The sequence below is a fragment of the Gopherus evgoodei genome, chromosome 2 (genome assembly GCF_007399415.2).
Source record: "Gopherus evgoodei ecotype Sinaloan lineage chromosome 2, rGopEvg1_v1.p, whole genome shotgun sequence".
Lineage (NCBI taxonomy): Eukaryota > Metazoa > Chordata > Testudines > Testudinidae > Gopherus > Gopherus evgoodei.
Window position 1 is genome coordinate 126621516 of NC_044323.1, and position 20962 is coordinate 126642477.

General features: G+C 42.8%; 2 protein-coding genes across 11 annotated transcripts in view; both read left to right on the forward strand.

Annotated features, from left to right (window-relative positions):
- The window catches only part of SLC12A7 (solute carrier family 12 member 7), a 283500-nt gene extending 280411 nt beyond the window's left edge, over window positions 1–3089 (forward strand). For all 4 annotated transcript variants that reach the window (XM_030551652.1, XM_030551653.1, XM_030551655.1 and 1 more), the window contains one exon: window positions 406–3089. In XM_030551652.1, coding sequence (XP_030407512.1) covers window positions 406–497 — 92 coding nt within the window. In that variant the 3' untranslated portion in view covers window positions 498–3089. The remainder of the gene's footprint in view (window positions 1–405) is intronic.
- A 5700-nt stretch (window positions 3090–8789) lies between these two features.
- The window catches only part of ICE1 (interactor of little elongation complex ELL subunit 1), a 62564-nt gene continuing 50391 nt past the window's right edge, over window positions 8790–20962 (forward strand). For 2 of the 7 annotated variants that reach the window (XM_030551661.1, XM_030551662.1), the window contains exons 1-5: window positions 8790–8953; window positions 17145–17203; window positions 18927–18961; window positions 19514–19532; window positions 20457–20568. In XM_030551661.1, the coding sequence (XP_030407521.1) occupies window positions 8873–8953; window positions 17145–17203; window positions 18927–18961; window positions 19514–19532; window positions 20457–20568 (306 nt within the window). In that variant the 5' untranslated portion in view covers window positions 8790–8872. The remainder of the gene's footprint in view (window positions 8954–17144; window positions 17204–18926; window positions 18962–19513; window positions 19533–20456; window positions 20569–20962) is intronic. The other 5 variants (XR_003998952.1, XM_030551659.1, XM_030551660.1 and 2 more) reach the window with 4 other exon arrangements.

A 20962-nucleotide genomic window follows, 5' to 3' on the forward strand; every position in this document is an offset into this window, starting at 1 on the left:
ATGAGACCAAAAGTGGTGTGTAGAAAATGTTGTCTTTATTTAATGGTAACACTGGTGTTTTGGGTTCAGTTTATCTAAAATGCTTAGATAAAAATAATAGAGTTTAATGCCAATTTTATCTATTTATTAGTACTTCTGGGGTACCTACATAGATCCCAACATTTATTACGCCTTCTTGATCTGAGCTGGCAGGTTCTTTGCATGCTAGGATCTAAAATTGTTGTGGCTGCACTTCATGAAAGATGAATGTGTTAGGTGCTTCAGACAAGTTATTGGATGTGGCTGCTGCACTTGCACTTTGGATGCAGGAGTACAATTTATTAAGGGGTTTTTTTTACTATTATGTTTAAAGGTTGTTTTATTTCTTGTCTATAATCTTAAAACCTTAACTTGATTGTCCCCCAGACATGGAGTTTTTGGAAGTTTTGACAGAAGGTCTGAACAGAGTTCTCTTAGTGCGAGGTGGTGGACGTGAAGTGATTACCATTTATTCCTAATGCTGTTACAGATTAACTGCAGTACTTTGAACAGTTGAAATGAAATTACCTGTGTACTTGAAATGATGTACCAGCTGAATCTTCTGATCAGGTGTACTGCTTTCTTTCAAAGGAATCTATCTGAAATTATTTCCTACATAGATTTATCTTTATAGAAGAAATTTATATATTGTAGTATTAAATAAATGCTGAGGATCAGGAGGGTATTTTTTTAAGCAATCTTGGTGTGAGACCCAAGAAGGGAAAGGTAATTTTTATGGCAGATGAAGTAACTAATGTTTTAAATGTGCACAAACAGAGAAAAACAGACATCTGCATTTTTAGTAACATTAATTGTATTATTTTGCTCCCACAAAAGAATAATTTAATGATGTTAAAACCTCCCAAGTTTATCAACAAAACATGAAATATTTCAGACAAAAAACCCTGGTCTTATTATTTTGTCCTCTTGACAGATGCTGCTGTGGTGCATCTGTGACTGTTGTGATCACAGTTTCATCTTAGGTCTCTTGGTTCATATTGATTCAGGAATATGTACAAACAGTTGACATATTTAATTATTTGACATAAAAGGAATATGAAGGAATTACCTGATTTCAAAATTGGTTAAATAAAAATTCACAGTTCAGCCATTACTAACTACTATCATTCTTTTAAATTACCTTTTTGTATTTTTATCTAAACTTTTACTTTGCTGACTTTACTAAGTTATAAAAAATATCTGTGACCCCCTTTACACTGCTGCTGTGTAAGGATAATCTCCAAGTGGAAGTGAAGGTATTCTACTTACCCTTTCACACACAGTTCTTTTCATGCTTGTAGCCCACTGCATTCCAGTGATTCCAGAGTAGCCACCCTGGAGGCTATTGCATTTTGGGGCAGTCTGAGAACTGCAACCAGGACTAGAGTTTTAACCATCTGTTGCTTAGATAATGGACATAGCAAGTGATGGGGAAGAGAATAGGGAAAGTAGGGCATTTATATATCCTATGTCTGTGATTCTGCCTTGTAATGGGTGATGAATTTTCAACACATGGCATGCAATATTCAAATTCAAATGATAAAACCGAAGTGTGGGAAATAAGGAGGTTCACTTTGACCAGTTAAGTGTAGTCTTCTGCTTTAAATTAAATGCAGGAACAGTCGCCCTATTTCTTTTTATTATTTTTATTTCTTGAAAGGAAATCTGATTTTCTGAAAACCGAGGTTTTTTATAAAATACATAAATGAAGAATTTCTTTGTCAACTGAATTGGGGGTAAACTATTAACTTTGTAGATATTTGTTTTATATAGTATTTTTCAACTTTGTGTTAATAATACACCTCTGTGCATTAAGACTGGCCATAAAATTAAGTTTATAAATTACATCTTAAAACTATTTGTAACTGCCCAGTGTTTGTTAATACTGAAAATATCTGGCCACAAATATTGCAATAGTACCTAAGGACTATACTAGTTTAAGGGATCTGGCATAATTACACTAAAGACAAAGTGCAATGTGTAAAATAAAATATGTTATTCTGTGTGGGGAACATAATTTCATGTTTTAAATGATAGATCTGCCAATATATTTTCAGTAAGCATTTCAGGTAAGTCATTTTTTCTACAAATTTCATTGATGAAGTATATATTCAGTCATAGATAAAAATGGCTTATAAATGTATTAAAGAAATATTCTACTTGTCAACTCATTTTACATTTTGTTTTCTTTGTACAACACTATCTACTATTTATAATCTCTATAAAGAAATATTTTTATGCACACTCATAGCAACCTTAGAAGTAAATGCTGTATGTTTCAGGCTCTGTTTTGAAAGATTTCTTCAATAGTTTTGCTGCAGTATGTCTAAACTTGCACATTTTTTGTTTTATGTTTTCTTTTCAGTTCTCTGGTTTAGAACTTTAGAGTATGTGGTAGAGTAGTTAGGCGTACCAAAGCTCATTCTATATTGTAACTGGAACACACATCCTAGATGCCTTGTAATAATAATCTGGCTATCATAGTTGATAAAAAAATATTTTTTGCAAAAATATGAAGTGATGTAACACTTTTTCAGAATGAATCTGAATGTATTCGTAAATGAGAAACAATACCACTCAATACATTGGACAGAATAAATTTCAAAAATAATTAAACAGCTAAAGAAATTATGTTTACTAAACTGTGTGATAATGTAATATTCATTATGAATATGTACCTAAAAGAATCTAGAAAATATCTAGTCTGAAATAGCAGAAAGAAATCCATCGTCTCTGATGCAATACCATAAGCTACTCTAGCCATTAATAAGAATTAGGGGTACACATCAAAGTGCAGCATTTTTCAGTGTATGCAAATATGGCTTTTAACTTAGTAAGTATTTTTTTTAAATAGGAAAGTCACAATCCTTGAAACTAATAGTTATGAAAATTAAGAAGATGAATCATGGTTACAAGTACATTTTGGTATTACAACATAAGTACCTGCCAGATAACCCTGAGGTTATTTTTTGTTTATACTAAAATATTTGCAAGATCATTATCTTATCTCTATACGAAATACTTTTGTAAATGTTTAGAAATGACAATGTTTCCCTTTGTTTGTGTAGATGTTCACGAATAAATAAAACTGTCTGAAACCACTACTGTCTGTGCTACACATTCTTGTTGATACTCATATGAAAAATAGTTGATGGGGAAGATACACAATACAATAAGCTCTGTCAGTACAAACCAAGTAATTTTATTGATGTCATGTGTATTGTTTCAAATCTAAATATAAAAATGATTGACAGAAAAAGACTGGTGAATAATAAAAATTCATACTGCCATCAATTTTTGCCATCAAACCTAGAGAAAAAGTGGTGTAAATAATTGTAGAAAGAACTCAATTAGATAATACAGGTATTAAATTTATACAAATTAAAAGCTGCAAATAACAATTACAAGAATATACAGAATTTTTCACAAGTTGAATCCAATGCAGGACCAAGTGCCATAATTAAAAAAAAAAAACACAGAAAAACAAACGGCTAAATTAAGTCAATCCACATAACATAAATAGATGTAGATGCAAATAATTCATGAAGAGTAATACCAAATAGAGTTGGTAGAATTCTTACCACATGTATGATTTGATGAAAAACCTTCCCTGATTTATAGATTGACTAATAAATAGTCTAAGCAGGATTTTAATTTTTATACCCATCCACAGGTATTTATTATATTTTTATTATTTTATTTTTTAATCTATATAGTTCACAGATTTCTAATGGAAGAGAAAAACACCACTAATTTCCCTAATTAAACATAGACATTTCAAAGAAGAGGGAGTTTTGATTACCAGTCTTCAAAAAGTACTTTGGAGCTATACAAGTAGAAAATATTGCATAGCATGCCCAGAGGCTAATTTCTATCATATGGCTAGGAATTTTTAAAATTCTCCTTACACAGAGTCAGAAATGCAGTTTATTAAAATATTCATTATTAATATACTTGAAGTTATATAGTTATGATTTATTTAAAGTCATTCGTTCGTTTGTGATCACCATGTATGGGAACAGGAAATAATTCCCTCCCTCTCCCCTCGCAACCCCAGGGCAAACTGGCAATGACCTTGGGAGTTTTTGGCCTTCCACTGCAGCATGGAATGCAGACTGATTGCCAGGATCATCTGGGTACATCTCAGTTAATCAGTTTCCATTGCAGGAGCCTTGGGTATTAATGCACCTCCATCCCTTCTATTCTCTGCTTGTGGCATGTAATAGTTTAGTCTCCTGAGGGCTATAATGCATTGATGCAGCTGTGTCTCTGTAAGCTCTCTAGTGTAGCCGCTCTAAGCTGACAGGAGACAGATCTCCTGTCGACTTAATTAATCCACCCACAATGAACGGGGGCAGCTATGTCAGCAAGAGAAGTTCCAACATAGCACTGTCCACACCAGTGCTTCGGTCGGTGTAACTTATGTCACTCAGTGGAGTGGCTTATTCACACCTCTGAATGATGTAAATTATATCAACATAAATGGTAGTGTAGACATAGTCTTAGTTTAATTTTAGTTGTTGGGATTTGTGCACGAGTGCTGGATTGTGTTGGTGATCCCTTTTGTGATATATAGGTCAGAATAGATGGTCTGGTGATCCCTTTTGACCTCAAATTCTATGACTGTGAATATTGTAACATACTTATGATTTATTTAAAGTCATTTTTGACTGTTTACACTTTTTACAAAACATAGCATTTGTATTTCTAAATGTCGTGATATAACTAAATCACAATTATTTATATTTTCACCTTTTGAAGCATTATCTGAAAATCCTATGATACCATATTTTAGGTAATCTGAAAGTTTAAGTAAATGACAAATGTACCTGGCTCAACAAGTGAGTAATAAGCTCTCTCCTGTGAGATGGAGGGGTAACTTAACCAGGAGAAAATTCTTAGAAATAACAAATGGACATAGTTACTGTCTTGGAGTTTCTAGTCAGGTACCTAGAGAGAAGTAATATGTAATACCAACAATGGGGACAATATTAAATTAGCAATGATTATTGCAGTTTGTAAAGTATTTTGGTATCCTCCAGCTGTGCTTTTTTTCAAACCCAGCTGGAGCTGTGATTGGTCGCTCTGCTCACAGGGCACGGATATTGTGGCCCTGGCCCTGCCCTCCGCCCCGTCATTGGGTGCTCAGGATGTAAATTCGAATTGGTGGTTCGCACTTGGAGCTCGCTGAGACTGGAGGGCACGAGCTCTCAGGGACAGCGTCCAATCGGAACGTCTAAATTGTCTGCCATGGCACCACCCAGTGCCAGCGGGTGCAGTGCAAGAACCTGCTCCCTGTAGGATTTTGCTACCTGCAGCAGTTACTTGTATGTAAAGGATTACAAAAACTGCTCTCTGATGTAATTTGCTACCAGTAGCAGGCCAGCCGTGCCTCTCCCCATGCAGCAGAAGTCAAAAAGCTAATAGAATGCTGGGAATAATTAAGACAGGGATAGAAAATATCAATCCATTGTATGCCCACATCTTGAATACTGTGTGCAGGTGTGGTTGCTCCATCTCAAAAAAGATATATTGGAATTGGAAAAGGTTTAGAAAAGGGCAACAAAGATGATTAGGGGTATGGAACGGCGTCCGTATGAGGAGAGAATAATAAGACTGGGACTTTTCAGCTTGGAGAAGAGACGGCTAAGGGGAAATATGATTGAGGTCTATAAAATCATGACTGGTGTAGAGAAAGTAGATAAGGAAGTGTTGTTTACTCCTCCTCATAACATAAGAACTAGGGGTCACCAAATGAAATTAATAGGCAGCAGGTTTAAAACAAATAAAAGGAAGTATTTCTTCACATAACGCACAGTCAACATGTGGAACTCCTTGCCAGAGGATGTTGTGAAGGCCAGGACCATAACAGGGTTCAAAAAAGAACTAGATAAATTCATGGAGGATAGGTCCATCAATGGCTGTTAGCCAGGATAGGCAGAAATGGTGTCCCTAGCCTCTGTTTGCCAGAAGCTGGGAATGATTGACGGGGAATGGATCACTTGATTACCTGTTCTGTTCATTTCCTCTGGGACACCTGGCTCTGGCCACCACCGGAAGACAGGATACTGGGCTAGATGGACCTTTTGTCTGACCTAGTAGGGCCGTTATGTTTTTATGTTCTCTGAGTAGGGGTGGGGTGAGGCGGGGCAGGGTTGAAACGGTGTGACCCTTTTGCCAGGTGGAGCTGGCAGCACCAATGGTTGGGCTCAATATCCAGGGATCCCTTTTAACAGTTCAACACAGAACCAGCCCGAGCCATCACTCAGTAATCTGGGGAAATTAAGCACCATACTAGCTTCCTTTAAGAAGCAGTACTTCCACCCTGGCAAGCACTGTATAGCAGAGAAAACATTTACTAAAAAGAAGAAAGGAGCCTGGCATTAATTTGAGAAAATGCTACAACCATGATTTGAACACATCTGAACATTAGCAAAACTCCTGTCCCAGAGTCCGTTGGGCAGTGTCCTTTGCCTCTCTCACCTTGTGGTGTTTAAGTACAACAAATGTCCCTTTAACATGCCAGGCCGTCTCCCTTCACCACACTCCACTCACAGCTCTCCTTGGTCAGCAGAGACCCAGAGTTCAGAGGTGCATTCACATGAGTTTCTCTCCTACCCAGAAAGCGGGGCAGGGGAAGAAACATTGAGCAATGTCACCTCAACTGGTTTACAGTTGCCACCAGTCACTCTGTGTGCAGCTGTGCCATCATTTAGCATGCTGTAATTCATGCCACCATTACTCCATCATGCAGGGCCGGCGCTACCGTTTAGGCAGCCTAGGCAATCGCCTAGGGCGCCAAGATTATTTGGGGGATGGCATTTTGCGGGGGGGGGGGGGGGGCTCCGGTTGACCTGCCGCAGGCATACCTGCGGAGGGTCCGTTGGTCCGCGGCTCCGGTGGAGCTGCCGCAGTCATGCCTGCAGACAGTCGGCTGCTTGCGCGGCTCCGGTGGACCGCCCGCAGGCATGACTGCGGCAGCTCCACCGGAGCCACGGACCAACGGACCATCTGCAGGAATGACTGCAGCAGCTCCACCGGAGCCGCGGGATCAGCACGGGGGGCGGCGAAATGGCCATGCGCCTAGGGCGCAAGAAACCCTAGCACCGATCCTGGCATCATGCCATCATCTGCTCAAGTCACCAATGGCCCTGTGCTGTTACTTATGCTGCCACTTCACCTGCCTCTCCACTGAGACCTCTATGAGTTGGTCTCGAGGTTCTACCCAGCTCTCAATGATTCTTAGCCTGGGTGGGGCGGGGGACGTGTGCTGAAGATGCTGTGCCTAGGGGTGCGTAAGGTGTTGTTGCCGGCAGATAACTGCTTGAGGCCAAGCAACAGCAGGGGGGTCCGTGGCCTGGTGTGCCGCGCCAATAAACACACCAGGGTGGAGAAGCAAACCAAGTTTATTTGAGATCTCAAAGCGGTGCAGGGAGATTGACTCAGATCAAGCACACCTAAAACAAGCAGTCTGTTCCTTTATATCCATGAGAACTTTTCTCACTGACTAGCAATCCCCCGTTTCCCCTCCCTCCTCCTCCTTCCTCCCCCTGTAGCAATTACGTAAGTGCAGGTGCATTAAGTAATCTTGGCCGCGGCAGCTCGTTAGTAAGTTTTCCTTCTGCAAGTTATCTTGTCCTTCTGCTAAAGGTGCACAGGCCTCATTATTTCTGCTTTAGACCAGTTAGAACTGTTGCAACTGATAACGGCTGTTACACCTGGCCTTTTAGGTCGATTAAAGTTCAAACATGGAGGGACTCTTGTCTGCTGAGGCCTAAAACCAGGAAGGCTCCATACTCTTGTGGCCTTCCACCCTCCCGAGTTACGTAGGGTTATGCTTAGTGACACCAACAGTGTGAATCTGGTCTTGCATGCGAGACCCACTTACATATTCATGTATACACACGCACACGAAGGCTTTGCTTGGTTTCAAAAAGCAAGTACCTTATATCTGACCTTGAAAAATGAAATCATAAAAGAAATAAGGAGAGGGAAAGGTAGTGACTGTGCCGTATTAATGCTGTATCCTGGATTATTTATATTTGATTACACCTGAAAATTTAGATATTTTATTTAGTTCATAAATCAATGAAGGGCTATGGGAAAATTTTCTTTCTGTTGACGTGGTCCCTTTTTCTAAAGCTCCATGGGTAAAATCCACGTAGTCCCTCTGGCTACACAGTAATCTCTCTCGTTCCCGCGTTAGTGTGGCCCCAAAGCAGCCGGATCTGCTCAGAGGCACCCTACTGCCGCTCAGTGCCCAACACACTTGTGTGAGCTTACTGGGGCGGGGAGGCGGCAGGACGCACCACCACGGGGCAGCGGGAGCCCAGCAGGCAGCTAGCGCCCCCGCCCTTCCAGCCCCGTACGGATGCCCCAGAAGACTACAGCTCCCAGCACGCAACGCTCGAGAAGACGCAGTGCATGATGGGACTTACAGCCATCGCCCCCCCCCCCTCACGTGGGAGGCGGGAAGCGTTGTTCCCAGTCGGCCCAGGCAGCGACCTGCCCTAACGAAGTAGGACCCGAGCGGGGTTCTATGGAATAGCCTGTTTGTAAACACGCCCCTGCTCCGGCGGCTGCCCGTAGAACCCCTTGTTAATCTGGCTCCGAGCGGCTCTACGGAGCCAGCCCCCGCCCCGACAAACAGCGCCTCAAGCCGGCTGGTCTCTTCCGTTCCCGGGCAGGCAGCTGGACGGGCACCAGGCGGGGGTCCTTCTTGGCACTGCGTCGCGCTGCGTTTCTATCGCGTCTGCCCCGGCCCAGCGCTGCGCTGCCGGGGCTGCAAGTGGATGGAGTCGCGCGGTAGCGGCGGCGCCAGGGCCGGTGCCGGGGACTCGGCGCCGCGGGGACCATGATGCCCGGAGAGGCGCCGGCGGCGGGGATTGCGGCCGAGGCCGCCACGGCCTGCGCGAACTGCAGCGCGCTCCAGCAGGTACCGGCACTCCGCGCCTCGCCTCCGCCCGAGCCCAGCTGAGACCGGGATCGTCCCCCTCCCCTATCCCGCCCCAAGCCGGTTGGGACCGGTATCGGCCGGACCCCGCCCCCTACCATTATGGAGTTAGCGCCCAGCCACCTGCGCTCCTGCCTGCAGCCGACAGCGGGATCTGCTCCTGTTTTCTAGTGCTCAGCCGGGGCGGGCACCTCTGGTTAGAGTCCAGCGACCTTCTTCCTGCTGTGGCATTTAACCACAGGACGTGGGCAGAGCCAGTCGTGTCTCCTCAATTCTTGCTGGAGGCTCCGCAGCGGCCCGCGCTCGGCTCATTGGGAGTGTCCTTGGCCTCCACCGGACCGAGTTGAATTTTAAAGTCTTAAAAATAGTCAGTTTAATTCTCAGTCTTGGTATCGTGAACCTTGATTGGCGGGCAGGTGCCGAGCTCTCTAGCTTTCAGCAACCTTTCAGGGGAAATAGAGTGGGTAAGAACATGAATTGTGAACCTAAATAGCAAACAGAAAGAAGTCCCTTCACGTCTGTTTCATAAAGAATCAGAAAAGAGCCATAGTCTCTACTGTCGCTTTTTTCTAACAATTCCACTAGCATCACCCTTCTGCACTTTTGGATTCCCTAAAAGTCTTGGATAACATGCACTCTTCCAGCTGGATTTTACAAAGATTTTCTTTTTGTAAGCTGATTTAGTTCCTTTTCTACCAAATCTATCTATTTTACTAATTTGTACAGCACTACAAGTGTGTATGGTACTTCACAAAACAGAAAATATCAGCGTTTCTTCCCAGAAGAGTTAATATTCTTAAGGTTTCAGTCTTGCAATACGCTGTGTGTGTGAGAGCTCCTACTCAGACATGTAGTCCTATTGACTTCAGTGGCATTCTGCAGAGCCTCAGAGGTCTGTCTTCCTATGCAGAACTCATTGCAGAATTGGGGCTTAATTTAAGAATAGGAAAGAGAAATAGTGAGGGAGGCTGAAGGTGTTAAGGTTATCGCTTAAATTAGCGATGTGTGCATCTTGAGGGGTACCCTGGGTTTTTCTGTATTTGGTTATGATTTTGAGTAGACACATCACTGGACATCAGCGATACCAGGAAGGGTGAGATGGAGTGCTGATGAGAAGCACAGTGGGGAAAGTTACTGAAATACTTTCCAGATGCATTGTATTTTCTAAATGAACAATCTACCATATATTCTCAATTACTGAGGGACAATCTTACTTATTGCTATATTTGCTTTCCTCAACCAACTCTCTGTATAACTTCTCATGAATGATGTAGCTGAATACTTGGATGCTAATATCTAAAATAGGGCTGTCAAGCGATTAAAAAAATTAATCGCAATTAATCGTGCTGTTAAACAATAGAATACCATTTATTATTTGCGAATGTTTTCTACATTTTCAAATATTTTGATTTCAATTACAACACAACACAGTGTACAGTGCTCACTTTACATTTATTTATTATAAACATTTGTACTATAAAAAAGAAACTGCAATTCACGTTATTGAAGTACTGTAGTGCAGTCTCTTTCTCATGAAAGTTGAACATACAAATGTAGAATTATGTACAAAAGAATAACTGTACTTAACAATAAAACAATATAAAACTTTAGAGTCCACAAATCCACTCAGTCCTACTTCTTTTTCAGCCAATCACTGAGACAAGCTTCAGAGAGTCCTGTGGCACCTTTAAGACTTTGGATATGGCTACAGTTACAGTTGTACAGCGCTGTGAGTTACAGCTGTCTTTGTACAGCTGTGTAGGGAAAGCGCTGCAGTGTGGCCACACTGACAGCTACCAGCGCTGCAGTGTGGCCATATTTGCAGCGCTGTTGGGAGTGGTGCATTGTGGGCAGCTATCCCAGCATTCAAGTGGCTGCAATGTCCTTTTCAAAACAGGGGGGTGGGGTGGAGTGTGACAGGGAGTGTGGGGGAGATAGAGAGTGGATTTTTGGAGCTGAGACTGTTCTCAGCTCCTTGCCTTGCAAGTTCTAAGGACTGGAAGATACACAGCACCTACCTTCAATCATATTAAAAGTTTTGACCCCTTCCCCCACCCCTTTCTTATTCACTAAATGCAAATTATGCACTCCTAAATAGCCTTCAGACCACATAAGCAGTGGCTCAACACGGACTCCTCTCTCTTCTCAAGCAAACAGCTGTGAACATTCCAAAGCAATTCCCCTGCCTCCGCTCGTCGCTCGCTGGAGCAAAGAGCAGCTATCTACAGGGAGCTCAGGAGCTCAGAGTTCAGCCATTCTTCCGGTTTGTTGTGGACAGGAATTCTGGGATACCTCCTAATACCCTGGAGGCCAATAACAGCACTTTTGGTGGCCACACTTGACGACCAGCGCTGCATCACCAGCGTTGCAATCATTACACCCCAAGCAGACCAGGTGTACAGCCAGCGCTGCAGCCAGGGAGTTGCAGCGCTGGATGTGCCTGGCAGGTGTGGACAGTTACTAAGTTGCAGCGCTGTAAACCCACCACCGGTGCTGCAACTCTCCAGTGTAGCCAAGCCCTAACAGATGTGTTGCAGTATAAGCTTTCGTGGGTGAATACTCACTTCATCAGACGCATGTAATGGAAATTTCCAGAAGCAGGTATACATATGCAGGCAAGAATCAGTCTGGAGATAACGAGGTTAGTTCAATCAGGGAGGGTGAGGTCCTCTGCTAGCAGTTGAGATGTGAACACCAAGGAGGAGAAACTGGTTTCGTAGTTGGCTAGCCGTTCAGTCTTTGTTTAATTCTGTCTGATGGTGTCAAATTTGCAAATGAACTGAAGCGCAGCAGTTCCTCTTTGGAGTCTGGTCCTGAAGTTTTTTTGCTGTAAGATGGCTATCTTTACATCTGCTATTGTGTGGTCAGGGAGGTTGAAGTCTTCTCCTACAGGTTTTTGTATAATGCCATTCCTGATATCTGATTTGTGTCCATTGATCCTTTTACATAGTGACTATCCAGTTTGGCCACTGTACATAGCAGAGGAGCATTGCTGGCACATGATGGCATATATCACATTGGTGGACGTGCAAGTGAATGAACCAGTGATGATGTAGCTGATCAGGTTAGGTCCTGTGATGGTGTTGCTGGTGTAGTTATGTGGGCAGAGTTGGCATCAAAGTTTGTTGCATGGATTGGTTCCTGAGTTAGCGTTAACTATCAGAGGGGTAGCCGTGTTAGTCTGGATCTGTAAAAGCAGCAAAGAATCCTGTGGCACCTTATAGACTAACAGATGTTTTAAAGCATGAGCTTTCTTGGGTGAATACCCACTTCGTCAGACTACATGCATCTGATGAAGTGCGTATTCACCCATGAAAGCTCATGCTTCAAAACGTCTGTTAGTCTATAAGGTGCCACAGGATTCTTTGCTGCTTTTTGAGTTAGAGTTGTTGGGGTGTGGTGTGTGGTTGCTGGTGAGAATATGCTTAAGGTTGGTGGGTTGTCTGTGAGTGAGGACTGGCCTCCCTCCCAGGGTCTGTGAAAGTGAGGGATCATTGTCCAGGATGGGTTGTAGATCACTGATGATGCATTGGAGAGATTTAAGTTGAGGATTGTAGGTGATGGCCAGTGGAGTTGTGTTGGTTTCTTTCTTGGGCTTGTCTTGTAGCAGGAGGCTTCTGGGTACACGTCTGGCTCTGTTGATTTGTTTCCTTGTGCGGATATCGTAGTTTTGAGACTGCTTGGTGAAGATCTTGTGGGTGTTGGTCTCTTAGACAAGCTTGTTTACATTTGTGGGAGATAATGCTGCCTGCTTCTTGTTTACATTGTCACCTGCCCAGCAAGATATTTACGTGACAGATGTGCTAAAGATTCATATGCCTTTTCATGCTTCTACCGCCATTCCAGAGGACATACGTCCATGCTGATGATGGGTTCTGCTCAATAACAATCCAAAGCAGTGGGAACTGATGCATGTTCAATTTAGCCATCTGAGTCAGATGCCACCAGCAGAAAGTTGATTTTCTCTTTTGCTCGTTTGGGTTCTGTAATTTCCACATCAGACTGTTGCTCTTTTAAGACTTCTGACAGCATGCTCCACACCTCATCCCTCTCAGATTTTGGAAGGCACTTCAGATTCTTAAATCTTGGGTCTAGTGCGTTTTGTAAAATCTGTTGTGAAAGTATTGTTAAATTGAATGACATATGCTGGTTCGTCGTCAGAGACTGCTGTAACATAGAATATATAGCAGAATGTAGGTAATACCATGGAGCAGGAGACATAATTCCCCCCTTTTCCCCCAAGGAGTTCAGTCACAATCCTGCAGGGCTCAAGTAGTGTTTCTAGCTTTTGCATTTTTTCAAAATCCTTATCTGTTGGTACTGATAGTGCTTTTGAAGAACTAATGTGGATGTGATAGCGGCTTTATTGCAAAGCAGGCGCTGAATCATAGCCAATGTAGAGTTCCATCTGGTTGAAATATTGTGTATGAGAGGTTCTTGTTTCTGTCCATTTACAGCTTGTTGTATTCCTAGCTCTGGACTGTGTTTGTTTGAAATGGCCTACAAGTTTTCTGCATTTTGCCGGCACGTTTTCAAAACCACTACCTCTGAGCGTTACTGTAATGGATCACTGCAGACTGTGAGCAATGCACGTCATGTGTTCAAAAGGCAAGTGACTGACTGCTGCTGCCATTTTACATGCACTGTCAGTACTAATTGTTGCTACCTTTTCTTGAATATTCTGTTCTTTTGCAACATCCATGAAGTGCTCTGCATGTGCTTCAGAATAATGTCTCTCTTCAGTATGGGTTACTGTTAGAGCAAACAACCACAGTGTCCATGCGGCATCAATAAGGTGTGCCGTGACATCAAGATAGCTATGATTGCTCAAGGATATCCAGTGATCACCAGTCAAAGCAACAGCCAGTGCATTTTTTCAGAAGCTCTTACTTTCTAATCTTCTCGTTGTCATATTGGTCATTTATTTGTGATGCAATGGCTCCCCGGGAGGGCTGAGTGGAAGATGTAATTTCAATGATATTTCTTAGGCCTCTGTCATGTACAATGTTGAGTGGTCTGCAGTCCATAGCTATCCACTTTGCAATAGCATTGGTTAAGATGTTGTTTAATCTATGGGTTTGTAGTGATCCTGAAACTGTAATTGTTGTTTGTTGCGGCTGGCTGGATTAATCTGATGGTGGTGGGTTGTCTGTAGCACAAGATCCGGAGGCAAAAGCATGCTTAGAATGTAGGTGGTACTGCAGACTTGAAGTGCTTCTATGATATTGGAACTCAGCCTTGCAATACCTTCAGATAAGTCTTTTTAGGCAAAGAACCATCTGGAAGTTTTTAAAATATCAACTTCCTGTTCAAAAGACCTGAACTGTTGCTACTTTGCTCCATTACCTTTTTTGGTATTTAATCACTCCCCATGATGAAAGCACGGTAGAACTGTGTCAGTGTCTGGAATAATTCAGTACATTGTTCTATATAATCAACATATTTGTGTCCTGTTCAAAAGAGTCCTTGCCATAGATATGGAAAGATTTTTACCTCAGGATTAACATTCAGTATGGGAGTGAATTGTGCAGGAAGCTTTTTTTTGCCTGCTGCTGCTGGGTTAGCCTTTTGTATACTATTTTGTATGTGTCTTTTAGAGGAGTGTTAACTTATTGAAGAGGTAAGATTATTTTTATCTCAGTACTTTGGAGGTGAGAGGGATGTGAGTTGCTCGAGAGAGATGAATTCTTGATGGTGAGCTCAGAAACCCACCCCAACAGGAGCATCAAGTTCACCTCCTGTCCAAAGAGAGTTTCATCTTAGAAATCTGCATACAGAACAGGGTTTGGTTAGTGGAGAAGTAAGCAATGATTTGTGCAGGAGGAGAGTCAGGGAGGACAGCGGGGAGGCGCAAGCAATAACTTGCCCAGGAGGAGGGTGAGGGAGGTGTCTTGCTGCTGCTTCTGGATGCATGGTTTCTGGTACTTAGCTCACCTCCTTTTACTGAGTTAGTTGGGCTCCCTTCAGCTGAGTAAGCCCTTGTTTGCAAGGGAGGATGGATTTTAACCTCAGGGACTCATCATACTGCAGGGGTGGAGAGGCTGGGACAGGGAGGTTGAGCTCGCCAGGCCCATGTTCTCTGTGGGGTACTCCTGGAGCGAGCGGCTGGCTAGGGGCAATGGGGCACGATGCAGGGGGGTTGGTCCTGGGAATGAGGGGCCGGCTGGGCACAATAGGGCGCAGGCTGGCTGGGGTGATGATATGTCTCGTTTTGGCCAGGATAGGCCCCCTTTTCAGTTATGTGCCAGCTGTCCCTACTTTTTCACCAGAACTGGGCATTTGTCCCAGCAGCAAGGCCAGCAGGAAAGTGGAAAAATTTGCTGCTGGTGTGCAGTGCTGGCTTCAGAGCTGACTACTGGGCAGCACAGAGCTGGGGGTGTGGGGTGGTGATGGTGAGTGTCAGCCAGGGGAGGCATGGAGCTTCGGGGGTTCAGCCACAGCTGCGCATGGCATGGAGCCTCGGGGAGTGGGGAGTCCATCCCCAGCTGTGGATAGCACAGGGCTAGCAGGGACATACGGGTGGCACAGGGCTCAGCCCCAACTGCGGGCGACATGGGCCCTTGGAGGGGGTCAGCTCCTGAGTTCAGGGGGAGCCAGCCTCAGTCCCAGGAGGCATGGGGTGAGGGGGTCAGCCCCAGCTGTGGGTGGCGTAAAGCTCAGGGGCGGGGGGTGGGGTCAGCCCCAGTTGCGGATGGCGCAGAGCTGGTGGGGCAGACCCCACCATGGGCAGTGTGGAGCTTGTGGGGGGGGGCTGCGGGTGACATGGGGCTCAGCCCCAGCTGCAGGTGACTTGGGGGGGCGTGTGTCAGCTCCCGAGTTTTGGAGGTGGGGGAGCTGCAGCCACAGGCAGCATGGAGCTCGGGGTTGGGGTCAGCCCCCAAGCTTGGGATGTGTGAATGTATGTCAGCCCCAGGCAGCACGGGGCATGGGAGGTGGGGTCAGCCCCAGTTGCGGATGGCACAGGGCTGGAGAAAGAGATCCCAGCATGGGCAGTGCAGAGTTGGATGGGGTGCTCAGCCCCAGCCCCTTGGAGCATCCTGCAAAGGGCGGGGCGGCTTGGGCAAACCTTCAGCTGTCCTGTTTTTACTTTTAAAAAATACTTCTCCACTGGAGCTGGCATGAGAACTTCGTGCGTCTTTATGTAGCCTCTTCTCTTTCTGTCTGGCCTCCAGCAGAGGCTTGTGTTACTGCATCTGGCCTGAGGTAGGTACTCCAAAGCAACTGATGCTGCCCTGCTGTGATTAACGTCGTTAAAAATAAATGCGTTAATTGTGGTGTGCGTTAATTGCACACTTTAACGGCAGTTAATTGACAGCCCTAATCTAAACTGTATTCTTAAATTTGTTCACCTAAATGTGGGTTATTGCTGATTATGCCCTATGTGAATCTTATGAGTTTAAAAACTTTGTATTTTTGAATAATCTAAGCACTAGACCCAGATGTGCAGACACTCTTTTCTTATGTGTACTATATAATTTTTTAACAGTTAATAATTCTTTCTCTCATTCTTTCTTATGGCAGAAGCCTTGGTGATAAATCTTGGGAATAGTGTTTGCAAAGTAAAGAGCAGTGCTGGATTTCTAAGAGGCTGAAGTACTGTGTATTTGTCAAAAAAGTTTGCTTTGTTTAAACTAGTCTAACTATCCAGAGTCCAGAATGGCAGATTATTTTTCCAGTGAACTGTCTTCTTTACCTCATCTTTCATAAGTGTATCCTTTCAATTCACATACCTTTTGGATTTCGGCAGTGTTCATTTACAATAGTCCATATGGAAATTTGGATCTTCAGTTTTTCATTATAATTTCTTAAAACTCAGAAGCCTATATTTTCAGCAGTGTTAATCCTTTTCACGTTTTCGATGAAAAATAGGCTTCTCGGATGTGATGTTTTTAAAGAAAGTTTGAATTGGGAATGAGTATTAGCATTAACAGAAATATTTGAATTGTAAATTAGAAAATCAGTGGGCACAGATAAATTAAGAGAACTGCATTATGGTTTGGTTTAGTTGTTTGTCAGGATTTAATGTGAGGCATAAAAGAAAAAATAGGTTAACCAGTCAACTTGAAAATATATAGAATGTTAACAAGTTTCCTCAGTTTGGGGCGTGTAAAGTGTCTGTACTATTTTTGGTGTGAAAGTTCTTTGCCAACTTGAGATTTTTTTTTCCTTACAGAATTTAAATGAATATGTAGCTGCATTAATTGCACTGAAGCAAAAAATAATTGACACAGAGTAAGTACAACTGATCTATTTTACACAAATTCGTTTTTACCGTTTTAAGCTAGTAGTTTAAAAAATACATTTTATAGCATTATATGACTGTTTTAATCTATTGTCCATTGTGGATATTAGTCATCACAAAAAAGTAAAATGGGCATGGTTTCCTCAGGAAAGACCTCAGATTTAAACTATAGAGTATTGTATTTCAGTTCTTACTTGCAACATGTGAAGTGTGTAGAGAGGGTTAGCAATGTGTATTCATTTTATTTTAGACTTCTTGTCAGTTTTGCTTTCATGTCTGCACTACTGTATACCCTGCGCAGAAATTAATGCTGTGTGCCCAGAATTTCCTCCTCCCCACCCACCCCATGGGCTGCAGAGCTGTTGACAACCACTAGGGTGTGCTGGATCTGGAAGAGCCAGCTCATAAATAGAAGACACCACAGGAGGGAGGGGGGAGGAAGCTGAAGGGTTCCTGGGACACCCTGAAGGAATGAGACAGCCATACAAGCCTGAGACCCAGAATCAGGCTATTTCTCCTTCTAGATCCCAGGGCCTTGGGGTTAGGGGGTACAAGTGTCTGGGGCGGGGCATGGCTGTGCTCTGGGGAAGCAGGGGGTGCAAGTGTCTGGGCTGGGGGTGGCCCTGTGGCTGTGCTCTGGCGGAGGAGAGGGTGCAAGTGTAACGGCTTTGGGGGGCCCCACAGCTGGGCTCTGGTGGGGAGGGGTTGTGTGTGTCTGGGTTGGTGGGGGTGCCCACAGCTGGGATCTGGGGGCTAGGGAGTGGGTGCGAGTGTCTGGGTGGGTGGGGGTGCCCCCCCCCCAGCTGGGCTCTGGAAGATACAGGGTGCGGGTGTCTGGCCCCGCTGCTAGGCTCTGGGGCGGAGGGAGCTGAGAAACAGTTCTTTCTTTACTTCTCTACTCCTGAGGGAATTATTTTGGGTCTATATTGTTACAGTCATAGTTTCTGACAGGTATTTTGGAATAAATTACCAAAATAATTGAAACTGGCGTGATTATATAGTGTTTTTGACAAAATATGCAGAATATTGCAGAATTTTGAGTTTTTTGGCACAGAATTTTTAAATTTTTGGTACAGAATTCCCCCAGGAGTAACTACTTATAGCAAATAAATGTTTGAAAGTAAGAGAATGTTCCTTTTTACCCAACATACAGTGAGAAAATTTAATGGAAAGTTTCTTTGGAAGCAGAGTCTGAGAATTAAGATTTTCTTCTAACATCTGCTTTTTCTCAAGAAAATTTAGTTCTGTCATTAAGATGCTAATCCCTGTTACCAGTTGTCTATTATATTTAATATAATAGACCTGGACTGAGGTGAACTCATCAGAAGAACCAAAACATAATTTAATTGAGAGGCTGGAGGTACTCTTAATAGCCTAAATTGAAAAGTGTTGCTGAAGATGCTTAAATACATAATGTAAGAAAAAGTAAAGTTAATGACGTCAAATCCACACACTTAAAATTGTTTTCAGGTTTGACATTTTCAAAAAGCCTGACAAAATTAAAACTTGAATCTTGCATTGTTAAACTAAACAAAGGGAATTACTTATTTTTATCTTGTAACTAAGCTGGGTTTGTAAACAATATAACTACTGTAAAGCTTTCTGCATTTTGGTATAATGAATAAGAAATGGAATCTTAAAACTCGATTGTCCAAGTCAGATTAAAAAATGTATTGAAAGATCACCCATGTAAATATCTTATTCTTTTTACAGCTGTTTGCTGACAGAATATCAACAGAAGTGTAACGATATCCTTTGTTTCTGTATTTCTCTTAGTGTTTTGAACATGTGAACATTTCATTTAACACATAGGACTTTGGGGAATTTGTGAAATTAAAAATTAAGGTTAGAAGTTTATTTGTAGCAAGTGCTTCTTGTTCTAAAGTGTTGAACAACTAAATCTATAGAGTCTGTGGGGGGGAAAAATTGGACTTCACAAGTGGAAATTTTAACACACCTGAGTTTCGGCAATTTCCAGTATGTTTTTTTAATTGTCTTTACAAAAAGTGAAACTAGGGGTTGAGAATTATTGCTTCAAGTACTTAACAAAGTCATTGATTCTACATAGGTATTGGATTTTTTCCAATGTGTTCACTCCATACAGTACTGTCATACTGTAACAATTCTGTTGTACCATTAAACATTACTTTTGTTTCTCTGAGTCATCTTCCATTGGGAAGGGTATGATGACTAGATATTTCTTCACAGTTGTTGAGATTCCAGCATACTACTTCCATTCTTAACACTTTTGAGAAAATGGTGGTAAACGTATTAAAATTTTTTCCTTAACAAGTTATCACAGCTTCAGGTGGCTGAAAGGTAAGAATAAAATTCAGTTTTAGGTCTGTTTTAAATCTCTGCTTAGTTTGGTAATTGTTCTTTAGGAAAGAGAGGTATTTATCAATGCAAAGTAATGGACACTTACATGGCCATTTACTCCAGTTTTCAATAGTCTCCCTGTGTAATTTAGACCTAAATGGCCTGTCTTAGTATTGGCAGCTGCCTGGGGCTACCCTTTGGCCCCCACTGCTGTTTGAAATCTCTGCAGTGCTACAACTCCATCCTAGGCATCTCCACTATGCAAAGGCTTTGGAAGGATCCTCTGAGGGCAGACTTACAGCTGTCTTACACAATGTCTGTGCTGGGGAATCTTCCCCCCAGCTAGATATAGGATTTTGAGGCCTTTTTACGTGACACAAAGTGGAGGTGAGAATCTTGCCTCTGTTGTTCAAAAATGAGAGGTCTAGGAACTCACATGCATACAGTGGAGAGGGCTGAATTACATTCTTATTTATGATCTGTGATCCAGTGTGGAAACTTAGGCTTACACACTCCACTCAGTTCTCTTTAAATCTGACCCAAATTTTCTATGAAGAAAGCATATTACATGGACAAATGCTAAGTTGACTTACACACCAAGAATGTTCAAGTAGTTAGAGACACTAGGTGGATAAGATAATATCTTTTATTAGACCAGCTTCTGCTGGTGAAAGAGAATAGCGTTTGAGCTTACGCAGAGCTCTTCAGGGCCAGCAAGGCATATCACTACACCCACCTTGTCTCTAACATCCTGAGACCAACACAGCTACAACAATAAAGCAAACAAGTAGCTGGAGAACATTTTCAACTGTCCTGTAGGGGAAAGCAAGGTACTGCTGTCTTGGGAAATACAGCACTGAGTTCAGAGTTGAACAAAATCCATGTTTTTTGGCCGCATGTTCTGTAGTTTTTTGTCCGTTTCAGAGAGAATAACACTCTTCGTCACCAAGTGGAACAGATGCTACAAAAAATCTCTCCTCTAGAAAAGTGTCAGCAAGAATTGGGGTCTCTGAAAGCAGAATTGGAAGAGAAAAAGGTATGCTGAAAAGTATGAGGATTGTTTAAAAGTTTGAGATTGTTCCTTAATAAATCCTTTGTTGCAACAGACTAGAGGATTTTTTGCCACTAGTTTTACTGCCAGTATCTTAACTTTAGCTGTGACAACAAAACATCTTGGAGTGATCTCACCTCTCCCTCAAACTACTTGGCTGCTCTGAGTCATAAATTTTCAAATTCTGTCACGTTTACTCTGAACATAGATCTATTATAATGGTGGTGTTGCCATTGAGTAGTACCTTTACTATGAAAGTAATGTAGCAGAATCTGGCCAACACTGCTAGGACAGCCTTTCTAGATTTGTCTGGGGAGGGCAATTTACAGCTCTGTTATACTTCATAAACATGGCAGCACATAGCATATCAGGGTTGAAA